Source organism: Centrocercus urophasianus, unplaced genomic scaffold (genome assembly GCF_019232065.1).
Source record: "Centrocercus urophasianus isolate 14NV4802_14NV808 unplaced genomic scaffold, USGS_Curo_1.0 seq_9, whole genome shotgun sequence".
Lineage (NCBI taxonomy): Eukaryota > Metazoa > Chordata > Aves > Galliformes > Phasianidae > Centrocercus > Centrocercus urophasianus.
The window spans coordinates 21,261,696-21,285,279 of NW_024885532.1; the positions used below are offsets into that span (position 1 = coordinate 21,261,696).

At 39.7% G+C, this 23,584-nt stretch overlaps 1 protein-coding gene across 5 annotated transcripts in view; it reads right to left on the minus strand.

Moving 5' to 3' along the window:
* Positions 1-728: 728 nt before the first annotated feature.
* ENOX1 (ecto-NOX disulfide-thiol exchanger 1) overlaps positions 729-23,584 on the minus strand; it is a 366,915-nt gene continuing 344,059 nt past the window's right edge. For 3 of the 5 annotated variants that reach the window (XM_042838792.1, XM_042838791.1, XM_042838793.1), the window contains 4 exons: positions 21,693-21,749; positions 6,961-7,063; positions 3,973-4,058; positions 729-1,106 (listed from right to left, as the gene is read on the minus strand). In XM_042838792.1, coding sequence (XP_042694726.1) covers positions 975-1,106; positions 3,973-4,058; positions 6,961-7,063; positions 21,693-21,749 — 378 coding nt within the window. In that variant the 3' untranslated portion in view covers positions 729-974. Of the gene's footprint in view, positions 1,107-3,972; positions 4,059-6,960; positions 7,064-21,692; positions 21,750-21,774; positions 23,032-23,584 lie in introns of those variants that run through there. The other 2 variants (XM_042838794.1, XM_042838795.1) reach the window with 2 other exon arrangements.

Sequence of the window (23,584 nt, forward strand, 5' to 3'; positions counted from 1 at the left end):
AATTAATTTATTCAAGTTATATGCAATTAAGAGTTGAGGACAGAGACAAATGCCAGAAGATTCTTGCTGGATTGATAAAGAATTCAGAAACATCAGAACAAAAACTTGCACAAACAATATGGTAGAAGTCATATTTATTGATAAAAATTAATATATTTGCTATAAAATTTGTAACAGTAATGCAACTGAATATTTATTTTGATGCATAAACCTGAATGTTACATACCAAATACAATACAGTAACACTGTTTTCCTCCTTATTTACATGTTTATGAAAATTGATATGCAATCCATGTTAAAAGAACTTGTAATGGAGAATAGTTACATTAGAAAAATAATATTCTTGATAAAGCATTCTCGAGGACTCCAATCACATTTTCAGGCCTCTTTCAATAAGGCAAAAATCCCTGGTACAGCATATAACTTAATTTACAAAATACAATAACTTCAGACACATCTTCAAGTTTTCTTTTGGTATGCTTTTCCTCACTGTAAAATTACTTAATTCTCTTACTAAACAGAAAGAACTTTCAATAACGAAACTTAATGAGTTCTACTACATATTACATACACATCTCTGAGGCCTAGTGACCACAGCTGGGGAATCTTTCTCCTTAACTGCTTGCTCAATGAGCTTTTCTTAGATGTAGGACATGTAGTATTTGGAAATCATTATGACTGCGGTATCTTTCTTCAGTTTTCATAGGAAACAGATCTGTCACATTTTGAAAGTTTTTTTTTTTTTGTAATTATTTTATTTTTTTTTTTTATAATTATTTTATTTTATTTTAGGAATTGGTGCACAACTACATTTCCACTCACAAGAGAACGTCACGAATGTAACTAAAATTAGGCTTGGATAACTTTGAAAACATACTACTATGTGCCAAAACCCAAATTTCTTGCTTTAATACTTTATAACCCTGCCATGCTCTAGGAATTCTTCTTCTGCATAGCTTCATTACTAGTCACAGTCAGACAGTTTTAATTCCTTCAAAGGCACAGAACTTCCACCTCTTTTCCAGTGTTGCTCCTACACCAGTGAATTCTTGTTTAAACATGCGTGGCAGTCTCATTAAAAGCATTTCTATCTCATTTGCAGAGATCTGGAAAAGACAGAGAGGCAAAAATTAAAGTAAGAAGACTGCCCTGTAGATTAGAAAGATGAAATAAATCAAAAATAAAAACAGACAGACAGATAGATAGATACGCAGATAGATAAATAAGTAAGTAAATAAAAAAATTAAAGGCAAGTGAAAGCAAAGCCAATCATTATTATATTCAGGCTTAGTCTGACATGAATTTCCAGACTCCAAAAGAAATGAAGATTTCTTGCAGGAATGATCCTACTTTCTTAAAGTGGAGTTTCATTGCAAAAGAAGGAGAACTGTTGTTTTGGGGCTGCTATCACCTAGTGCTGTGCAAAGAATGACACTTGCAGGTACACTTATGAAGAGGAGAAAGCCAATAGAACTTTCTTCTTCCTTCTCATCCTCAGAACTCTTGAATTCTCCACTCGACTCCATCAGTTTTCCTCTTCTAAAAAGCCTAACGCAGAGAGACTTTATTTTCAGTCAGCTTCCTTTCGTTATTTAGAGCTGACTACTCATGGAGTCGTCCTCTCCCAGTCAGGTCAGCAGCCCCAGATAAACAAGCAGTGAAGTTCCTGAATCAGCATAGCTCAGGATGCTTCTGTTGTCTTGAAAGCTTAATAAATGGTCACAGTCTTTATCTGAAATGCCCTCCCACTGCAGAAAACACTTGCAAAACTACAACCTTTCTGGTATAACCAGTAGAGAAGTCAAGGAATGAATGTTCATGGAAAAATGAATTATTCCGTCTTGCAGCTACTTCTTGGAAAGCAATGACCATGCAAGGAACAGTAAAGAAATACATAGGTTCTGCTTGCCATCCACAAGTATCTCCACAATTTGATAGGCTTCTCTGGCAGTGATGGCACTTCTGCTTATTCATACTAGTAGGACACTTCTATGGTGGAAAGTTTGATTTTAAAACCAATGTACAATCATAAAGCACAATAATTCCACCTCATTACTCCCAAAGGAAATGAGAAAGTACCTATCACCTTTTATTTTTTCCTGAAGAGGTTACTGAGACAGAAAGATTAAATGATTTGTTAAGGTGGTGCTGAAAAATCTGTGTTGGAGTCAGTCTAGAGCCCCAGAGTAATCAGGTCCATCTTTTACGTACTCTTATGGCAGTAATGAATAGCTGGTTACCTTTGGGTAATGTATCTGAGCTCTGTACAGAGCCCTCAGCCCACATGGGTATGCTGACCTTATCATTCCTGTTCAGGTGAGAGATGACAGGCTAACCATGGAAAGTAATTGAAATTAATCTCAGAGATTGCATCTCAGGATTGCGCTATTAAAAAGTAATTTGTTGCTACAAGCAGTTGCTTCCAAAGTAAACCAGTGAGGTCAAATTCTGCAGCTTGTGTTTATTATGCAGGAGGTATGCTGAGTGGTAGCTGCATGGGCTGGTAATTTGGCATCTCAGAGGGATGGAGGCAATGCCTCATCCATTGAATCCGCAAATTAAAGGCTGATCTTGGCAGATTCACAGAAGCCAATAGGCTACTCACATGAGTAGAAACTCAAGGACAAGAGCATATACATGTGAACAAAGAAGTCTGCAACAGTGAAGGGAGAGGCAGCCGAAGAGCTTCCCTTAATCCCTTGTTTTTGTGGGCAACAGTGGACATTAAAGCACTTCAAAATCTGAGCTGTCCTGGTCCAAATATAATGCCTAAAACATCATCCTTCTTCTCTGAGCAAGCTCTCTGATTTCAATTGGGTTTCTAGCTCAAGATCTTCTCTGCTTTTAAAGGAGCTGCTTTTAGAGCATCTCCTTTACTTCACAGAAATAGGAAAAGGATCTTTCAGAGGCATGAAGCAGCCCATCAAAGCAGCTGGACGGTGATCTTGTTTGTGAATGGTATGGCTGGAAGAAGTCTTCAGGAACATTACTAGGATCACCGGAGGTACATCTAACAGCACCACACAAGGAATGTTGCTCACATTCTGAGCCCAAGTGCACATCGTGGCTTTATCCTCACCCAACGTTGCAAGCAGATCTAGGCAAGCACCATTGTACCCATGTTCAGGAGATGTATTGCCAGATGTGGATCAGAGCTGTGGCTCATCAGAAGGTGACATCTGCATTTGCCCAGTATCTCCTGCAGTCTACAATCTTGCAGAGCCATTGTTCAGTGCTGAAAGTAGCACGCACCTGATCAAAGGTGGACATTTCACAGCTCAGCTCCTCATTCTTGACTTGCTTAATTTTCAGTGAAGAGGAATAGATATTTCCGGGGCTTGATTCATCTTATCATAGAGTAAATGTTTAAAAGTCAAAGTATCTTGTCCACAGGTATCCATTGGCTATGAACTGTAGGAAAGGATGCATTAAGAAATATTTTTCATGCTATGGTGTGTTGGCCTCGCTCTTGTGTTGGCTCTCTGAATTTAGCAACAGGGTCAGCCAGTTCCCTTATGAGGCCCTCTGTGCTTCCTCATTAGACAAAGGATAAGCTTCATGGTCCACTTATTTGTTAATGAAAGTTCACATTAGGTGTGATGCAAGACTAACAATTGTTAGAAGAAAAAGGAATCACCTAAAATTCTCTACATTGTAGCCATAGATACACCTACCTCTTACTGTGTTTTCTTTCTCCTCACCTGTATTCATCATGAAACCAGCTGCTAGTCTTTGCCATTTAAAACTTTGCTCTTCTTTGCCGCAAAGAATAACTAACCAGAGGAAGGCAAAGGACCTCAACACAAGTTTGTGTGTGCATTGTAATTTGTGAATGAATAAAGACTGCAAACCCCCAAGCCCCGTATCCTATTATCTTTCTAATGGAAACACACAAAGAGTTTAACCTGCAGTAACAAAAAATACAGTATTTCTATAGAGAAAACAGATTTAGATTATTATTTTTTTTTTTACCCTGGAGTCCAGCTGCTGCATATAAGACCAAAGATATTCTATATTAGCTCCAAAAGGGTGGACGTGAAGAAATGTGGAGATGATACCTGTATTAAAAGCAAATGCACACAAAGCATTGAAATCACCTCAGACAGTGTAACGTTAAAACAAGCAAAATATATCTGATAGTCTGTTCTTGCAGGTTCTTCAGTATGAATTACAGTCCTTATTTTTCTTACACAACCCAATAAGCATAAGAAAAAAGCACATTTTTAATACAGTCATAATAACATGGTAAACACAATAGCTCATCTTCAGGAATGACAGCAGTTAGCAAGTAAGTGACCAAGATAATATACTGATGAATAAAGGAATTTCTAAACAAAGACTTGCTGGAAGCATTTCAACTGCCAATTTTATGCTTGATTTACCAATGTAAAATTGTGGATATTGTAATGGTAAAATTATTGCTTTTTTCCCCTTCACTGGATGTTCTGTTGTGAAAACGTTTCATATAATTGTGCCACAAACTGCACTCCCTCAAATTTTTCTAGTAATTATACTGATGCTGGTTATGAAATGTGTTTAATCCATATTACCCCTAACTGCTACTGAAGAAAACACAGATCTTTTATGACATATTTACTCATTTATTTTCTCTTAAAAGAGAACCGGTTCTGTCAGTTGTTGCTTACAGGATTGTTGTAAAAGGAGTGGGAATAAAAGTGCTTTGGGATGAGTCAGGATCCAAGCATAGAAAATTCTTCTGCAGTGAAAATCAAGTGATGGCATAATAATGACCATAGAAAACATGATTTGGGGTAGCAGGATTGCTATTAAAAGCACGATCCAATTTCTCCTCTTCTAAACCAGCAGTGAAAATACAGAATGGCATGTATGTTACTTACTGTTAGGGGAGAGTTGAACTGTAAGAATCAGAGCAAATACTTTCAGCTCTGTTTGGATGGGTTTCTTAGCTGAACCACTGTAGGGGAAGTTCCTTATATTTAAAGCATAAACACCAGGATTAAGAATGCTTACAAATGACAAAAATGGGTCACTGTATCTTGTGTACTGCAGGGCACACTGCTTTCTTGGTGCTGAATGAATTAGGATAATATTGGATTTCAGATTTTGATTTTCTGGCCATGGTTGAAAACGATAAGTCATATTTAACTCATTTTAGACTGGCTTTGCAAAGAACAACTTTTTCCTTCCCTTATTTTTCCAGTACACCTACAAACTTCTGATCATGCAAAGAGAAAGGTGCATATTTAATTTTATACAATGGCACATGCCAGAGGCAATTGCATTCCTTGCACTGTGTGTGTCCATATGCACACACACGTGAGCCCTTGTGGCAAAAGTCAAGACTAACCAGTTGGGTAGACTGACTGGAAATCCGATTTGTATTCAAATCACTGTTTTACCAGTGGCATTGTATTTTTTGTATGTGTGCCCAGGACTTTTCAGCACAGAATGTCCAAAGACAGTTTTTTCATGCAATGCAAAGTCACTTGTAAATATCTTGTAGTTGCTGAGGGAAGTTCCACAGTAACGTTTCAGTAGTTTTGTTTTCCTTTTATACTCTTTTCCTCTAAGACAATAGTCACTGTTGTGAAAACAGACGAACACAGTAAGTAGGTGGAGGCATGGCCCATTCTACCCCTGTGATGCCTGAATATGTCTCAGAGGAAGAGGTAATATGAAGTCCATCTTGAACAATTTTTTTTATTTTGGGCTGTTACAGTGAGCAAACTGTGGGAATTTATGATGAGTGACAACTGGACTGAGACTACATATTTATCAGGGCATGTCACCAGAGAGTGGATGATACCCACTTTGGGGAACTTCTCCCACTTGTCATGGTCAAGCAATGAGTGACTTGGAAAAGAAGAGCTCTTTATTCCATTCTTAAAATCCCATCCATGCTAGCTTTCTTCTGGAAGTTAGCCGTCAGCAGGTCAAGTGTCATTCATAACAATTAAAAGATCCAAAAGCTATAATAACCAAATTAAATTTAATTTATATACTTTAGTATATCACACTGCTCCATATCTCACTGCAAGTCTGCTGTAGTGTGCTAAGCCCTTTAAACATTTAAATGCATTTTTTCACTTTTAAATGACCTCTTTGGTCCAGCCAGTCTGATTCCATGTTCTAGCAAGAAAGCAGCGACTTTCCCAGTGAATAAATTGCATTTAAACAAATTACGTTGGTTGTGAAACTGCCCCCTACCAGGATACTGCTGATTTTATGAAAGGACCCAACCAATTAAATGAAACCTAGTCTTTTAGTATTAGGGCAAATGGCAAGCATGCCTTAGGGAGCACTTGGGACCATGGCCATTAGACGCCATGAAAACCTGCCTGCTGAAACCACATGCAAACCACACTCTGATGTCAGCGGGGTGCGTTCCCTCCAAGGGCAGCATGGGCAATCGTATTCCTGTGTGTCTCTGTGTCAGCTACTAGCAACCTTGCCCACCACCTCTGAGCTTGAATTTTTAGGTATTCTCACAGAGTTTATTTCAGTGATTCTATTGTTGGTGGAGGATGTGACAGTCCTTGTGGTATTCTTTATAAATATTCATGTCTCTAATTCCCTCACCTAATGTCAAAAGCATAAATCTAGTTTGCTTAGTAGAACCAGCACACACTTTTTCGCTTGGTACTTTGCTAATATTTCCATCCCTTTCTCCTTCACAATTTCTTCTAACAATCAGATAATAAGTTATACAATTCTTGCTTGCTAAATCTTGATGGAAAGGAAATCCTGACATGTTCATCCTGCAGTTCTAAATACAAACCACCTTTTTATTATTATTTTTATTTTTTTCAGTAAGGAAAATTTCTCTTGGAGTATTTTACTAAAAGCCAATCTGAATCCAAATGGAAGATAGTTTTCTTTTCTCATTTATTAATGCAAAGATGCATGCAAACACATGTGCAAAACAAAAATTTGCCAGAAGACAGTTGGTTCTCAAAAAACTTATTTGGATTATCATACCTATTAGTAGTGCCTCTTTCTCTGATTTTAGACCTGGACTTCGTTTCTCAGAAGTTTTTTCTCTTTCTTGGTTGACCAATGCTACTGTCAATACATTGATTTCCTATAAAGTTTAAGAAAACAAAACAGGTGGTCATGAAAACTATATATACTTCAATTAAACTTCTCTGCTTCTTTTCAAATTTGTATTAAAAAAAAGGTAATTACTTAAATTCACATCTAAAGACAAGACAATTATAAATAATTGATTTGTTTACAGAATACTAAGACACTTTTTGAAGTACCTTTAAGCCAAGAACTGCCCAAGAGACAAATTTTGCTTATGAAGTAAGTAATAACTGTGTTGCCAGTGCTTCTTCATTAGAACAGCTTGAAAGATGTGCCATAAAGTGTGGAGATGGTCAGAAAAATCACATTTTCTAGCTATTAAAGCTGTAAACAAAGACCTCCTCTAGGGAACATAGATGGAAACATTCAGCTACAGCTATAAGAGTAAATTCAACAGTCACCAGAAATGTTTCTAGCTACTTGAGCATAACCAACTACCCTGTTACACTCTCCAGCCAATATCCAGCATGGTGTTGGCCCGTGTTCCAAGCAATCCCCAGGCATACTTAGAGGACCATTCCTAATAGGCAGTCTGTATGCAACCTCCTTGTTTTGAAGACTGAGGGAGAGCCAGCCTTAAGGCCAAACTGGTCAAGGCTCCTGTTTTGAGCTCTGTTTTCTTCAATCAGGTGGCCTGAACCATCCAAATCTAAGCCAAGCTATCACATGCTAGATGTTCCATCAGAGGTACCCAGGCAGATGTGCAATGCAGATTGCTCTCCTCTTGGGCATATGTGAAGTAAGCAAATTATCTCTACTTCAAAGGCATGCAAGTGGTCCTAAAGTGCATTGCACAGTATTCAAGCATATACATGGGCTGTTTCCATGAAGTGACGGATGTACAGTAACGTGTTCCTGGGTGAGGCAGTGACTCACACTGCTGCATCTGCTGTGCGAAATGCTCAGTAGTTCCTTGCAAAACCTCAGAAGCAAAGAGCATGAAGCTGCAGATGATCTGGGGAGGGACTGGGAAAGAACAGGCTCTTGTTCTGGCTGAGGGAGTTAGGGGGTGCTGTTAGGACTAGGCAGCCAATCAGATTTCCACTATTCCTACTAGCACACAATCTAATATCTACTATTTGGTTTAATGATGTGGCCCATCTAAAACATGCATTTGGGTGGTACCTTGCTCCAAAATTATTAGAGAGCAATTATTTTGGCAATAAAAGAGAGACACTGGGCTGTGTGGCTCTAGGGCATTTCTGGAGGTGTGAATAATCCACAGACAATAATAATTAAAAAGAGTTTCAAATGTGTCCAATGTGCCTATTTATAGATGAGAAAAAGCTTCACAAGATGTGAGAGCGGTGAAAAGAGTCAGCATTTCCTCATTCTGAAAAAAAACCACTAAGCACACGCACACAGTGACGTGCACTGTGATCTTTATAGGCTGGCACCAAGGAGCAGCTTCTCAAAACGCAGTGCCTGGTGGCTGGGGTGCGTCATGGGTTCAAATATTCCCTCGTGCTGTGAAGTGGAACACGCTGCCATGCACCAGCTACAAAACTGTATGTGGATTTGAATGACTGAATGTGTATCCTTAGCCCCTGGCAGCAAGGGACTCTGTTAGACCTTTGCCCACACAATGAACAAGATGTGAGATTCATTCTCAGCTTTGGTTTGCAGCAGCTATAGTGGGCAATGTTTTGTGACCAGATACTTATGTGTAGTGTATGCATGTAAGGTGGTGCATCTATGATGTTTTTTAGTCAACAGAAAATAAATTAGAAGGTTTTTTTTGTCACATATTTTGGTTATCCACTTAAGTTAAAATAAACTGGACCTCAGAGATGCCTGTTTTATTTTTGTTCGTTGGCTACAATCTTTGTAGTACAAAATTAGGCACCAAGAAGTAGGAGAGAGGCAGTAGATAAAGAGTTGCAATGATATCTTCTTAACATAATGGTGTGTCTGAGTGCTCTGGCAGCTCCATCACCTTGACACCAACGCTCCTGTAGTACCGCAGTGTACAGGAAACATTACAGCAACAGGAATATACCCTCAGTTGCCCAGCACTACTGATTCCTCTCCTTGCCATAGCCAAAGGCTAATGCAAACATCTACTGCTGGCCATGGCATCTGAAAGCAGTGACAGAAAGCCCAGGCAAGAATCAGAACTAAGAAAAGCATTCCTATGAATTTCTCTATAAGAGCAGCAATGAGAAGGGGGTTACAGATGAGAAGAGCAGAGCTGGATGGCAGATTTCCTGAAGCTGGAGCAGAAGAGCAGTGCAACATATGCCACCAGTGCTCATACAGGTTAAGATATAACTTTTGACTCCTTCAGCGACAGAAAAGCAGTCTAAAAATAACAACTCCTGAGAGGGGAATGAGAGAGGAGAGAGATATGTATTTGATATAACAGGCCCCAAATACAACACACAGCAGTTTCAGATGGGATTAGAAGTTTTGTCAAAAAGAGAGACGGAGAAAGAAACTATATTCCCATTGGGAGCAATGAACAGATGGATTCTCATTTAATTTCTAGATTTGAGCCTGTGCAGAACATTCTGTATGATTTATAGGACAGTGTAAACAGATGCTAAAGGAAGTCACATCAAGTCCTCCTTAACTGTATGTTGGTGTGAAGGATAAAGGAGTAAAAAATGGGTTACCGGGGAGTCTGTGGAAACACTGAATGGCAAAAACAGCTAGTCAGCAAAAGAGTGGCTTTAGAAAAAGGTTGCAGGTTCTTGAAGGTTTGGAAAGGGAAGCTTTCTGCCATCCAAAACTGCCTGCCTCAGATGATAAATTAGACAATTCTGATGTATTCAGCTCCCCAAGTAAGCTTTCCCAAGCCATGAAAAAAAATCCAGGGTGTACATAGCCAGACAAAGGATGCAATAGCAGTTCTGCTAGGAATTAATAGCAAATTAAGAGAGATTGACATAATTGAGTCCAAAAAAATTAGCATGTAATTCATCCAGGAATTAGAGTAATTATAGTACAAGTGAAAACCTTAAAATATCTGACTACACACTGCAGGTACAAATCTAGTACCCAAGAAGCCTCCACAACTTATCCTCACACAGTTAATTTGCACATCTGTTAGAGGCACTACTTACACCAACCCACAGAAATATAACTTTAAGGAGTTTACAAAGGTGAATGAGGCAATAACTAACTGGGAAAAAACAGCCAGGTCACCGCTCTGACATGAGAAAAATCTACTGATCACCAGGTGCCTGAGGAAAATTATTTAATATATATACTACATTACAGCATTTCCTTTCTTTCCTGCAGACCATCTTTCATTTAGCAAATGGTATTTTCTGAGGCCCTAAGCAGTCTCCTTCAGCAGGTTTCATTACAAAAGGAATATTTTGCTATCATCTGTCAGTTACTGCATCAAAGAAGAACACAGCCGAGCATGTGCAAAGCTAACATGTATTAGAAGTGAAATCACCTTGCAAGAACTAAATACAGTAGGCAGAAGGCTTAATCTAGGTTCAGTCACATTAGTCTTACTGTCCACCACAGTTCACCCCAGTGCAGCTGGAAGCTGTGCATAGACGTAAGCGAATGAGAGAGGTATTCCTGAGAGAGCTACACCACCAGAGGAAGATACAGAAGTCCTGAAGAGCAGGAGATGTAGTGGGGTTCTATCCTTAGCAAAAATAGCTCTTTTTAGCCATCTGTGAACCACAGAACATCTGCCAGGCAGGATCTCTAAAAATGGAGGGAAGAGTAGACTTGCCATTCTGCATAAACACTGCTCAAGGGCTGAGCAGGACAGCTGGCCCACCTGGAAGCCACTCCTGCAAAAGTGCACATCTACTTCACCTGTTGTTCAAGACTCTGTTTGAAAGGCAGCATATAGAATTTAATGAATGTGACATTGAAGACACCTGGCATGTGATCAGGATGTAAATATCCCAAGAGCTGAGATACTGGGTAATCCAGCTGTTTGATGATTACCATTAATCCCAGGGGGAATGATGACTGCAGATTGTATTCAAAGACCTAATTTCCTTTGTTGCAGTATATGGAGTTCCATAGATTTTTGTAGTAGGGAGGTAAGAATAATATTAGCCTTCTGAAGGACATGTTAAAAAATCTGGATGAGTTTATAGGTCATGCTGAAGTTTGTACAAAGCAAGTTATCCGTGTTTAGAGCAGTGGCAGAAGGAAGGATTACTATATGCTGGACACAGCAGACACACACTGAATGTATGGGATACACAACAATTTCTCATCAGCCAGAGGATTTCCAAGTAGGAGAAAAAGTTGTATGTCTGATACACAAGCAAAAATCTTGCAAGCTATTAACAGCAAGGCAGAGAGATGCTATAAGCTTCAAGACGAAATGCAATTTTATGGTTTTGATAGAAGAAAAACCCACACACATGGTACTGAATCTGCAGTCTTTAAGCTCTTGAAAGGCAAGTTTGCCTCCTCTGAGTCCACAGAACACAAGCTGAGATTTCAGAACGGATTGTCCAGATTCTACTTATTGATGGGTGTGCAGGTTTCCACTGCAAAGAGGAGTAGAAACTAACCTGTGACACAAAGAGCTAGCAATTTTACTTTCATTTACCTGCAGTTCTCCTAAAGTCTGGCAAAGTTGTGTTTACTTCACTGGTCTTTTATTAAACATATGCCTGACCTACATCAGACAATTTTATCTTGCTGTTTTAACCAGAATGGAAACTAATTCGATTTCCAATCAAGTGAATGGAAGTCTTGCATTAGGTTTAATGCTCATCAAGTCAAGCCCTTAAATACATGGGCATATGAAAGTATGAGGTACAGGACAACTTCTGACGGCTTAATATGCTTGTCAGTCAAGAATTGGTGCTTTCTTGTATGTGCTCTGATCCATGGTGAATACAAAATTATTCAACTCACCTTGAGCTCAACTACAATGAAAAATCTCATTTAAATTTAACTTAAATCAGATTTCTTTACAAATGCAAAAATGTAGGAGTGTTGAAATGTGGGAGTATAATCACAGGCAGTGATCATGACTCAGATAGTCACAGATAATCTCCAGGCAAGAACCAGACCTGTTCCCTTGTGCTCTCCTCACAAGCTCAGTGCTCCAGCCCCTGTCTGTCATGATGGCCTTTGATGAGCTTGCTCTGGTTGTTCATTGACTGTCCTGTGCAGGAATTCTCAAAGAGGTTTCGATATCTCAATGTGATTGGCAAAGTAGAGGTTAACAGCTGTGACCTTGATCTTGGAATCCACCCTGTCAGACATCCCCATTGGACATATAGATGCTGTAGGATGCTTTGTCCCAAAACCCTTCAAAAGTCAGGGGAGACTGCAGTCCCTTCAGGCAAAGAGCCATTTCAACAGAGAGGCAATCAGGTTGGTCAAGAATGATTTACTCCTGGTAAATCCATATTGCAAGATAGGAGCTCCTAACCTCCTCCCAGAAGAACAACTCCCAAGCTATCTTGCTCCATCTTTTCCCAGGGGATGTGGTAAACGTAGGTTCCTCTAATCCAGACCTGCTAGTTTTCAGCTGGCCTGCTATCTGTTCCACAGACAAGCTCCACACATTTGAACTTCACACAAGAAAAATGAAAGAGCTTGCCTTGTTTTCCCATCCATCACTGAACCCCAGATGAATGTGCTGTCCCACATGTCCCAGTTATCCCAACGATACAACAGTTCTGTGTCAGCACACGGTGCTCCATCTCCTCTTTGTTTCCCATGTATGTTTGTAAATGGGAATCTGAAGTGGATCTCTATCTGTCTTGTGTTACCCTCACCAAGGGACCTTTTAATCTTGCCATCCTGATCCATTTTCTTATTAGCCCAACCTGTTTCCTCACTAATTTGCAAGCTACCCCCCTAGCCATAGCTGGATTAAAACTCATTACTCTAGGCTGGCAACTTCTTGTTTTTTTTCATTTTTTTATTCTCCACACAGGGTCTCAGGGGATCCTTATCCTACTGCTGTCTAACTAGTGATGCAGAAGTATGTATTTGCCATATGCTACACTGCTGGTGAATATGGTAACAGTTTGTGCTTGTGACTCGTTTATCATTAGAAATGATAGAGACCAGGTGTCATCTATTCACTCAGATCAGGACTTCATAACTTATTTTGAGCTACGTAATAAACCAGTGCTGCATTTGTCAGCCACAGCAAACTGTAATTACCTTTAAAGTACACTAATGTGGAAATTTACTTTTAAAATATGTTAATAAAGAAAATTGTACCACAACAGTAAATTTGAGAGTACACTGGCAGTAATACTGTTGACAATTGGTTTGAAATGTTATCTGGTGTTAAAATCGTAGGAGCAACAATGAAGAAAAACTAGAACAGCAAACTTAAGACCTTGCAAACGAAGCATTTGAAACACAGCACTGTGCATCTAAGATTAGTTTGTCTGATTTATCCTAGATGATAGAAATGTTTTCAGGAGTGAAGATTAATTGTATTATGGTGCTCTTGACATCCTATTTTTCCAACCCATTTGCCAGAGAGATGCTTTTAACTTTTTCATTACAAAGCTTTTACTATTATAACTTTCACCTGCTGAGTTTAGGCAAGTAGCAATAATGCGAAAATGCTTTTTTTTTTTCACAGAAACTATGTCTTCATATTGTCCTCATTGTATTTGAGCATATCTATTTTATAGGAATGTACATATGCAAAATATGGATGACTAATATGAAACTTACTTCATGCCTATTTCTAAAAGCATGATCAGGTTGCTTCATTTTCTAAAGTTGGATTTATGTGTAGGTTCCTGATGACTTAACACAGATGTTTCATGCAGTGTGAAGGTAGTTGTTTTGCAAGGGAAAAGGTAATTGTCATTGTGCACACTTTGCAATAGGGAATTGGAGCAAACCAGTGGTTGGCTGAATGAAAGCATTACCTACCCACCAGCACCACTGACAGCATTGTAAGGGAGGATGCTTTGTATTTACTTGAGACTGAGAACTTCTGTTCAAAAGTTCTTTAAAACAGATATCATTACAGCAATCACTACTAAATTAAAATTAATACAGAGAAAAACAAAGAAAAAAAAAAAAAAAAAAAAAACTAAAAAGGAAAATAAAAAGGCAATTCACTTTCCTTCCAGGATGGTGAATCATTTAGAGAATGTTTTTGTTGAAATAAAAGGAAATAAAAGAAAATAACTGGGGGAAAACCAAAACATTGCACATGATTTATTAGAGTGAACAGACTTTCACCACTGTCTGGATTTGAAAGACAGTAATTTTAGATATCTTAAAACACAGGGCAACAGGGCAACACCCATATTCATAGGAATCTCCGTTTGTAAATGACAGCGTGACAGAATCACAGAAGGGCTTGGGTTGGAAGGGACCTTAAAGGCCATCCAGTTCCATCCCCTCTGCTGTGGGCAGGGCTACCACTCACTAGAACAAGCTGCCCAGGAACCATCCAACCTGGCCTCCAGGAGTGGGGCGTCCACAGCTCCTCTGGAAAACTTGTGCCAGTGCCTCACCACTCTCTGAGGAAAGAATTTCCTCCTAATAGATAATCCAAATATCTCCCTCTCTTCTCTCTCTCTCTCTCTCTCTCTCTCTCTCTCTCTCTCTTTTTAAAGTTAAAACCATTCCCCCTCTTTCTATCACTGTCAGACCACAAAAAATGTTGGTCTCCCTCCTGCTTCAAGTATTGGAGGGCTGCAATAAGGTTTCACTGGAGCTTTCTCTTCTGCAGGCTGGATAAGTTCAACTCCCTTAGCCTATCTTCATAGAAGAGGTGACTCAGGCCTCTGATCACCTTTGTGGCCTCCTCCTGACCCACTCCAACAGCTCCAAATCCTTCTTGTACTGGGACCTGGATGCAGTACTCTAGATGGAGCTTCACAAGGGCAGAGATGAGGGAGACAAGATAGACCTTGGGGTACACAGCTCATCACTAGCTTCCACCTTGTGGCTGAAGCAGAGATGGGGTGCATCATCCTCATCCTTAGGGTGGTTGTGGGGGAGCCCAAGTTCTGTGATAACAAGCCAATCTATCTTGTGTGCAGCATGGGTTAAGTGCACAGCTGCATATGCGTAAGGCAGAACATTATTCATTTACTCACTAGAAATGATGGGATGATGCCTGTATAAATACTAGGGAGAAATGCTTTGGGATGAAAGACTGTACATAATGATCAGATATTATTAAAATGTCAGGTAGCTCTGGGCATTGAAGAACTGTCTCCCTGTGGAGCTCATGTAAAATATGAAGTCAAAAAACTTTTTTGATTTGCTGAGTGGGTGGCTGAATGGGTTTTATCATTGTGTTTCAGAGTTCTCTTTTTTCCTCCCTCAGATGATGGGTGTTTGCTCCAAAAGAAAGGGACTTGCTGCTCTGACACTTCCAGCTAGATATTAATAAAGGGGTTATTTGTGAAAGCTCAGCTTCAAGCAGCTCAAACCATGCCTTTGAAGATAGATTTAGACTAGATACTAGGAAGAAATTTTTTACGTGAGGGTGGTGAGACACTGGAACAGGTTGCCCAGAGAGGCTGTGGATGCCCCCTCCCTGGAAGCATTCAAGGCCAGGCTGGATGGGGCTTTGAGCAACCTGGTCTGGAGGGAGATGTCCCTGCCTATAGCAGGGGCTTGGAACTAAATAACTAAATGATCTTAAAGGTCTCTTCCAATCCAAACCATTCTATGATTCGATGATTCTGTGTCTGAATGCTCTTCGATCTACTGTAGCATTTTGCTTCCCCATAGTGTTGGATCATACCTGAAAGTGCAGAGACAGTTATTCAGTCAGCAGAGAGATCTGCACTGTTCTAATTAAACTTAATTGCCATTTTCTAACACACCAAATCAGGGCTGGGGCAGCGAAGGGTAAATTTGGGAAGCCTTGATCAGTGTGCGAGAACTTCTGAGGGCTGAGGATAACACAGTCCTGTTATTTTTCAACCCTCATGGTATTGAATTAACTAGGTGGTCATTCCTCATTCCTGTGGTAAGTAGAAAAGCTGCTGATCTGCAAATGGTCCTAGCTGCTTGAATTTATCATAATCTACATGCCTTAAATTGAAGGAAATGAGAGGAAATGAGTGATGGAAGGGCTACAAATAAACGCCTGGAATAGAAAAAAAGTGGGCAAGGACAAGAGACAGCCATTCCTCACCCTGTTGTCCTAGCCCCATCATGAAAGAAGAATAGGAATACAGGCAATAACTGAGGTCTCTAATGCCTGGGGACAGCTGGGGTCTCTCTGCATTCAGGACACCGAGTCCTTACATCATCTAACAACATCGCATACCCATAATGAGAAATCAAATCTCCCTCTCCTCAGGGGGTTATTCTCATCCCAGAGCAGCACAGTTACTCTTGATTGCTCTCTTCAGACAATTAACTGCATTCGTTAAATGAATTAGTTGACTGAGTGCAGTCCCCTTGCAAAGGGGAGCAGTTACAACAGAGAGGCTGGAGAGGGCAGAGCCACAACTTCAAGCAGAGGATGAAGCCCCCATGCTTCTAGGCACGGAAAGGCTGCCAGGACCCTCTTCCCACTCTCCTTTAATGCACTCAGCTGTCATCACTGCACATTTTGCAGTGCCCACTCATTCCTGTGCGCTGCAGAATTGCTGACCACAAGACCACAAGGACAGAGAGTCCCAGCAGAGCCGAAGCAGCTACTTGCTGACCCACCTCAGCTTGCTGGGACTCAGGTGCACAGCATACAAACCCCAAGCAGTTGCTTGGGAAGCTTGGGTAGAAAACAAGTGCACACAATTTCCTGCCACATGCAAACCCTGCACTAAGGTTTGCTGGCCTATAATTTTAGTACCAAATTGCTTTTATATTAGTGCTATAGAGAACATTTTTAATCTCAAGTTCGTGTTTTCTGTGAAGATAAGCCTTCTGAAGAGAGGGTTGTCCAGGAGATAACTGTGGCACCCACTAAGAAGTGAAGCAAAAGCATCAGCCACCACTTTCTTGGGATTCTCATCAATAAAGGTGACCAGCTGTTGTCCCATAGTCCTGAGCCAGTGGGACAATTCAAGCATGCCTTGCTCTCCTCTAGCTGCCTCTCCTCTGCCTGTGTTCGAGGTCTCTTTTCATCACACTCAGTGTGAGGCAGACACACAAACAGCATCAAGGTGCCCCATCCTATGGCAGATGTGTACTAACATATATACTGACATGGAATGCTCACAGCGTGTATCTTGGGTATTTCCATTAAAGGTCTGCCTGGTGAGCACATGAACTCTGAAAAGTTCAGTGGAATTAACAGACTTCCCCCAAAACTGAGGGGAATTAACTTTCTAGATCTTGGCCCAGCTGGCCACAAATTCGAGCCTTATTTAAGAGCTATCTTGTATCTTTGGTGAAGATCATCAGCGATTAACCCACTAAGTGTGAAAATACAAGACTAGGCTGTAGTTAAAAATAACATCACTTCCACTGTAGCATAAAGTGAGCAATTTAGTAAAATGGTTGAAACATTTCACCCTGGGTATACTCCTCCTCAGAGATAAGGATTGTCTGGTAATTGCTTGAAAAGCAGATACAGGGAGAAAAAATTAAAGGAAGAATCAACATCAAATGTAAGATGCTTGGTTGAACTTGAGAAACGCTCCAGTAATAGCTTCAAGCATTCAAATCGAAAAATGCATCCTTACTTAATATTATTGATTCCATGTCTGGAGACAAATCCACAAAATATTGCATCCAACTTTCTGGAGATGCTAACTAGAAGGTCACAGATGAATAAGGCCAAAGTCATTACTTTGTTCAAGCAATGAAACTCAAAATGGAAAAAAAAAAAATCTGTTAAAAAACTTGTGGCGAGATCACCTTTGCCCTTGTATAAAACTACATATATATTGTATTATAACCTGCTTATAATGAAGTTATGATCCTAGAAGTCTTCTGGTGAAATCCTGGCTTATTGAATTTGAGAGGTATTTAAATATTGACTACAAGAGAGTGGGGATTTTACCATGCAATTTAAATCCAAGCATTCAAAATGCTTCTTATGACCATGACCCATCCCTTGCTTTGGTTTGAACGTGAAGGGCTGGTACTCTTGACTGCCATTTCGTTGTACTTTTACAAGGGGTGGGAGATATTCACAGGAGTTATTCTCCATCTAAGAAAAGACATTTAGCTGTCAAGGGAGGAAGACAAATTCTGGAAAAAAAAATCATCCAGATCTAAGTTAAGTTTCACGTTCAAAACCTCTTGTTCACTACTAAGAATAGAAAGATACCATGGAGGTCAAAATTTCCTGATATATTCACCAAGGCTGTGTAACTGTATTTGCATGTTATGCTGAACACAGCAAGTGAATAAAAAGGAGGTCTTCAGTTAAAGTACAGCACTGCCCTTAACAGAAGATCCTCTGTAGAAAGACAATGAAATCACAGAAACAGTGGAAGAATAAAATGACATTTACATGAAACACAAAACATGAGATGAATATTTTCAGGTTGCAAAATGCTCTCTTCTCAAGCACACATCCTGTGCAGGACTTTATTTTTTTTTTCTCATTGGGACTAATCAGGTCCCAAGAGCACATATCCTGGAAGAGGATTGCATCTGAAATTATAATTGTATGTTGGCCATTATTTTCAGTTAAGACAGAGATGTGAATTAAACAGCATTATATGCAGCAACGAGGAGGAAATTAAAAGTACAGATTAGAAGCAAGAAGCAATCTTTTCCTGACTGCAGGGCTGGAGAAAATGAATGCTCTGTGGCTGCCCCTCTGGCAGTGCTGGGTGCTAAGGACTCTATCAGCGGTAGGTTCTTTTGCTCCAAGAACCACCTGAGCCTGCAACCTGGCCTTTCCTACAGACCATAGGCTGTAGTTAGGAAGGGACAACAGCCAGAACAAATAGTACCACATACGACTGGTAAGTCACATGTGAAACATCCTTGTAACTGTTTACAGACCCTGTTGAGATGGCTGTGCTTTCTAGAAATAACTGCCATACCTGCAAAGCACTCATTTCTGCTTCCTGTCCCCCCAGCTTTGTGCTTTGTGAACTGTCATGGCAAGAAGGGTAACGTTGCCATTGCTCCAGCTTCTGAATTAGCTGTGCTTAATTCTCCTGACTAAAGCGAGGGCAAAAAAAAGTAAAGTTCTGCATGTTTTATGTATGGGGCACATTTCAGGAGGCATACTGTTATGTTTCCCAAAGAATCCAGCTCCTCACTTTTATTTCAGGATGATCTGACATAACTGAAACATTAAAAAAATGCCAGCTTTGGTATAAGTATACATTTTTTTCCTAGGAAAGATATTTTCAGATTTTACCCTAAAAACCAATATATTTTTAATGTAAAATATAATGCAGACCAGTGCCATCAGCAGAAAGCCACAGGACTGGAGGCGATAAACTTTTAACATTATAATGGGAATTTTTTTTATGTGTATGCAACATGTCCTGAGTTTCTTATTCTCCTTTTTAGGAGCTTGGCTTTCTGCAGAGAAACATGCCACAGTGTGAAGATTAGATTGTGTTCTGTGTATCGACGTACACTGTCATTTTTCCTTACCAACACCTACCACCACTGCTCTTCATGTAAAGGTATTTCATTTGCTGAATTCAACCTGTCAACTGTAACAAATATATCTTAATCCCATTATATGCATCACAATTCACTAACAGCCACGCAGGAGCCACCAGGCCTTTTTCTCTTTGATCATCCCAGATTGACACACTGGCCAAAGGCGAGAGCCAGGACGTCTGCTGAGAGTAGATGTGGAGAGACAACCTGCAAGGCACAAAACCCGTGCTCTACACATTCAATATAAAGGACACTTGTTTCATAAGTGCCTCAACTTCTGGTTTACAAAGTTCACTAATGTCACAAATGCTTTAGCATCCATTATGTTCCTTTAGCTCTCCATTTCTATCTGTGCTGCTGTGCCATCTTGGATCTCTTAGTGGCATCGTTGCTGATTACGTGGCTGTAATTGTGACCTAGTAATTGTACTCATCTAATTTACCTCATCAGCATTAATTTAGGTATTGACTTCTTTTCTGAAGAATCTAATATTGCTGTGTGGTCATCATGGGAAGAGATGACAGAAAAGAGGAGCAGAAAACAGAGCAAAACTCAGGCACAACTCCTAGAATTAAAAACTAGAACAGAATATTAAATTTTGAACAATATACCATTAACCAAAGATTCTGCAATATTTTGTTTTGAATTCCGGGAATGAATCTACTGAAACCCTCTCTTTACAGAACAGAAACATCTTATTTTAATGTTATTTAAACCTATATATTATATAAAAATATATCTTCCATGCTCTTCTGTACTGAGGGACATGGTTTAGTGGGGAAATATTGGTAGTAGGTGGATGGTTGCACTGGATGATCCTGGAGGTCTTTTCCAACCTCGATGATTCTGTGATTCTGCTTTATGTGGATCAGAAGGATAAAAGTTGAAGTATCTTGGAAATTTTCCCCTAAAACATTTCACTCTGGTGAAACACTGCTTCATGCACATTTTTGAAGAGGGGTTCAAGTTCCTTTGGAAAGTTTCTAGATTCCCTTAGGAAATTTAAAAGCAGCTGTTTGTACAGATAAAAGTTTTTAGGAAGCAAATGTGAGCATTTCAAGATCATCAGCGGATTAATGTCTTTATTTGGGTTTGCAAACAGAGTCTTTCCAAGGGACAACGAGACGCTGTGCAGACAGACTGCGACTGCAGATTTGTTGGAGCTATCAGACAATATTGAATGTCTCCTGTGCAAATGCTGAGAGCTGTGAGGCTCTATTGGCTTCACTGCGGAAACAGGCCGCAAGGAATGAGATTTGGGGGTGGATTAGAAAAGAAGCACAACATTCCCTTATCACAAAGCAGCTCAAAAAATTGAGAGTTCCATTCAGATTGAAAAGAAAACTGCTTTCCTGGCTGTGCCATTAGAGAAAATATTGACTAAAATAGATGCTAAAATGTATTAAGTGTTCAGACCTGTTCTTGTGACTGGGTTGAAGATATCATGTATAATCAGTTTTAATTTTTTCGTTTATGACAGAACCCAGAGCTGCATGGTTTGGATTACGAACATAGCAGGAAAAGTTTTCCTTTATTTCCTCTCCCCTTATACAAATTGCTGTTTTGACAACAGTCATTAAGGGAACAATAAGAGCGTGTTTGTTTTTTTTTGGCAGTCGGTTTTAAAAACCATGACCTTAGCAAGTCCTTTAATAATTTTGGACGAAATAATGAGTCAATGAATTACTACAGCCATTTTTGTGCAAATTAGCTGTTTTCAAATTATACATGTACATGAATGGCCTCACTCAGAACTGAAATACGGCCAAACTTGCTCAGCTGCGAGGTGCCAGCCACAGAGACAAACAGCATAACTCTGTTGGTTGAGTAATCCTGGACAGGAGAGTGAGGTGAAGCCCTTCTGCAGTCGTTTCCATGGTATCTTTAACACCTACTCATAACAACTAGGACATTGGTTGTTAAAGTCTCATTCAAATAAATCCCACAAAGTCAATTGCATGGAACTCAATTTATCTACCTCGAAATGAAGTTTGCTGGGATTTGAACCTGTGGCTTCAGGAAAAAACAGCCACTTCAAACATGATGTGCAAATCACTCAGCCATTCTATCAGGCTTAAGACATAAACAGAAAAATGTGAGACCATAAGCATGCATATACATCTCTAAATCTATACGTATATAGCTGTACCTACATTTGCCTGAGATTCATCATGCCCATTGATTTCTGCTAATTCCTTGGCGCTTTTTAACTGCAAAGAGTAAACAAAACAAACAAACAACAACAACAAAAAACACAAAACAGAACAAAACAAGCACATTACTTGAGTATTTCACACAGTTATCTTTGATTTATTTGAAGGAGTGTTTTATAAAGCTTCCAATGAGAAAAACAGATGGAGCATATAATTCTAATGAGATTTTGCTCAAACCATTTTGAAACCCACATACTTAAGGCTTGATAGGTTGGCCAAAAAAAAAAAGAAGAAGAAGAAGAAAGGAAAATAATAAGACTGGGTCATTATTTTTTAAATAATAAGATTAGAAAGTAGTTTCAAGGCATAAAAAGTGTGCAGAATTGGCTCTCAGGAATAACAAATGATTTCATTTCCCATTCTTGTCCCTATTAGTTTAAACTTTACAACATTTGCAAGTTGCCACCAGCTAAATAGTGTTTTGCTAATGATTACTTTTGAATGATATATTTTGAGCTGTTTAAGATGCCAAAAAATGCTACTGACTGTATTTTTCCTTCATGAGGATGCATATAAATAACTGACATGGCTCCTGGGTATGATGGAAAAGGAAGTGAAGTGAAGTACGTCTCTTTTATTTAACCACTGGCAAGAAGAATCGAGGAAATGCTGCCAATTTCAAATTTATGACCTGGTCCACAACATTTTTTCCTCCTGAACTGGCTTTTGTGGGGAAATCCAGGATTACATGGGTGATTGGAAAAGTCATTCCTGAGAGATTTAAGGAGGGTCCTAGCTCATGTCTTGAGCCACAGTGAATATATAATCATTCATCCTGTGGTTGAGAAGACACTACAGCTCTCCTGAGCCTGTGAACCATGGAGGTTTGTACTCTTAGAGGAAGCTGTCAGCACCATTTAAAAAGTGATGTATTTTTTCCAGCCTAATTCAAAGTAGGTACTTGGGGAAGGGGGAAAATGGGAATCAGTCAATAGATCTTTCCTCTTCGTGTCCATCTGTTTTTTTTTCCAAAGAATTTGGAATGAATTTAACTGCTGATGATACAGTTGTGACATTGAATGGCAGTAGGACTTAAAATCCAGGTGAATATGGACATTGTTATGTTTTGATTATGTGTCTGACACAGCAGCCTTGGGCAACTACCACCATGGTATGATTGCAATGTTACTCCTATCATCTTTTTGCTATCTGGTAGCAACAGCTAAAGCTAGCCATGGATCAGTCCCTTCTCACAGTTGCTAATCTGACAATTAAGGCAAATGGCCATGACCTGTTGTATTCCTCATGATGCAAGGCGGTGTGAGCCACTAAACCAGTCCTGAAAGAGAGGGAAGAAAGTGATACAAAGGACACTTGTAGCCTTTTGCTACAGTCATGCAGCCTGGTGCACAAGCAAACAGGACGTTTGTCAGCAGGATGTCTGAGATGAAAACACAGATGTTAGCAAACATATCATGAAAAAAGATTAATGCAATCGAGGCAGGAGCAGAGCACTGTGTGTTTTTTAAAGAAACGTTCGTGTTAACTTGACCCTGCCATATGATTTTTAACACTCATTGTTGGAAGAACACACAGATGAGCTGTGGTACTTGTAAAGGAAAGCTGTGGGCCTTGGCAAGTGGGGGTCATTACTGCTAGGGCTCTTGCTATTCTGGAAAATTTTGGAAATGATTCAGGGTTGTTGGAGAAGCACGCTGGCTGTGCAGCTCTCTTTAGGAATTCTGGCTACTTACAGCCTTAGCCCTAGGCATATTTCAGCTAATGCTCAAGAGAAATGTAGATCCATTGTGCCTTTTTTCCAGCAACTGTTTCGTCTGTCTGCCTAGCATGAGCGCACATTTGATTCGCAATTAGTAGGAGTCTGCAGAGAT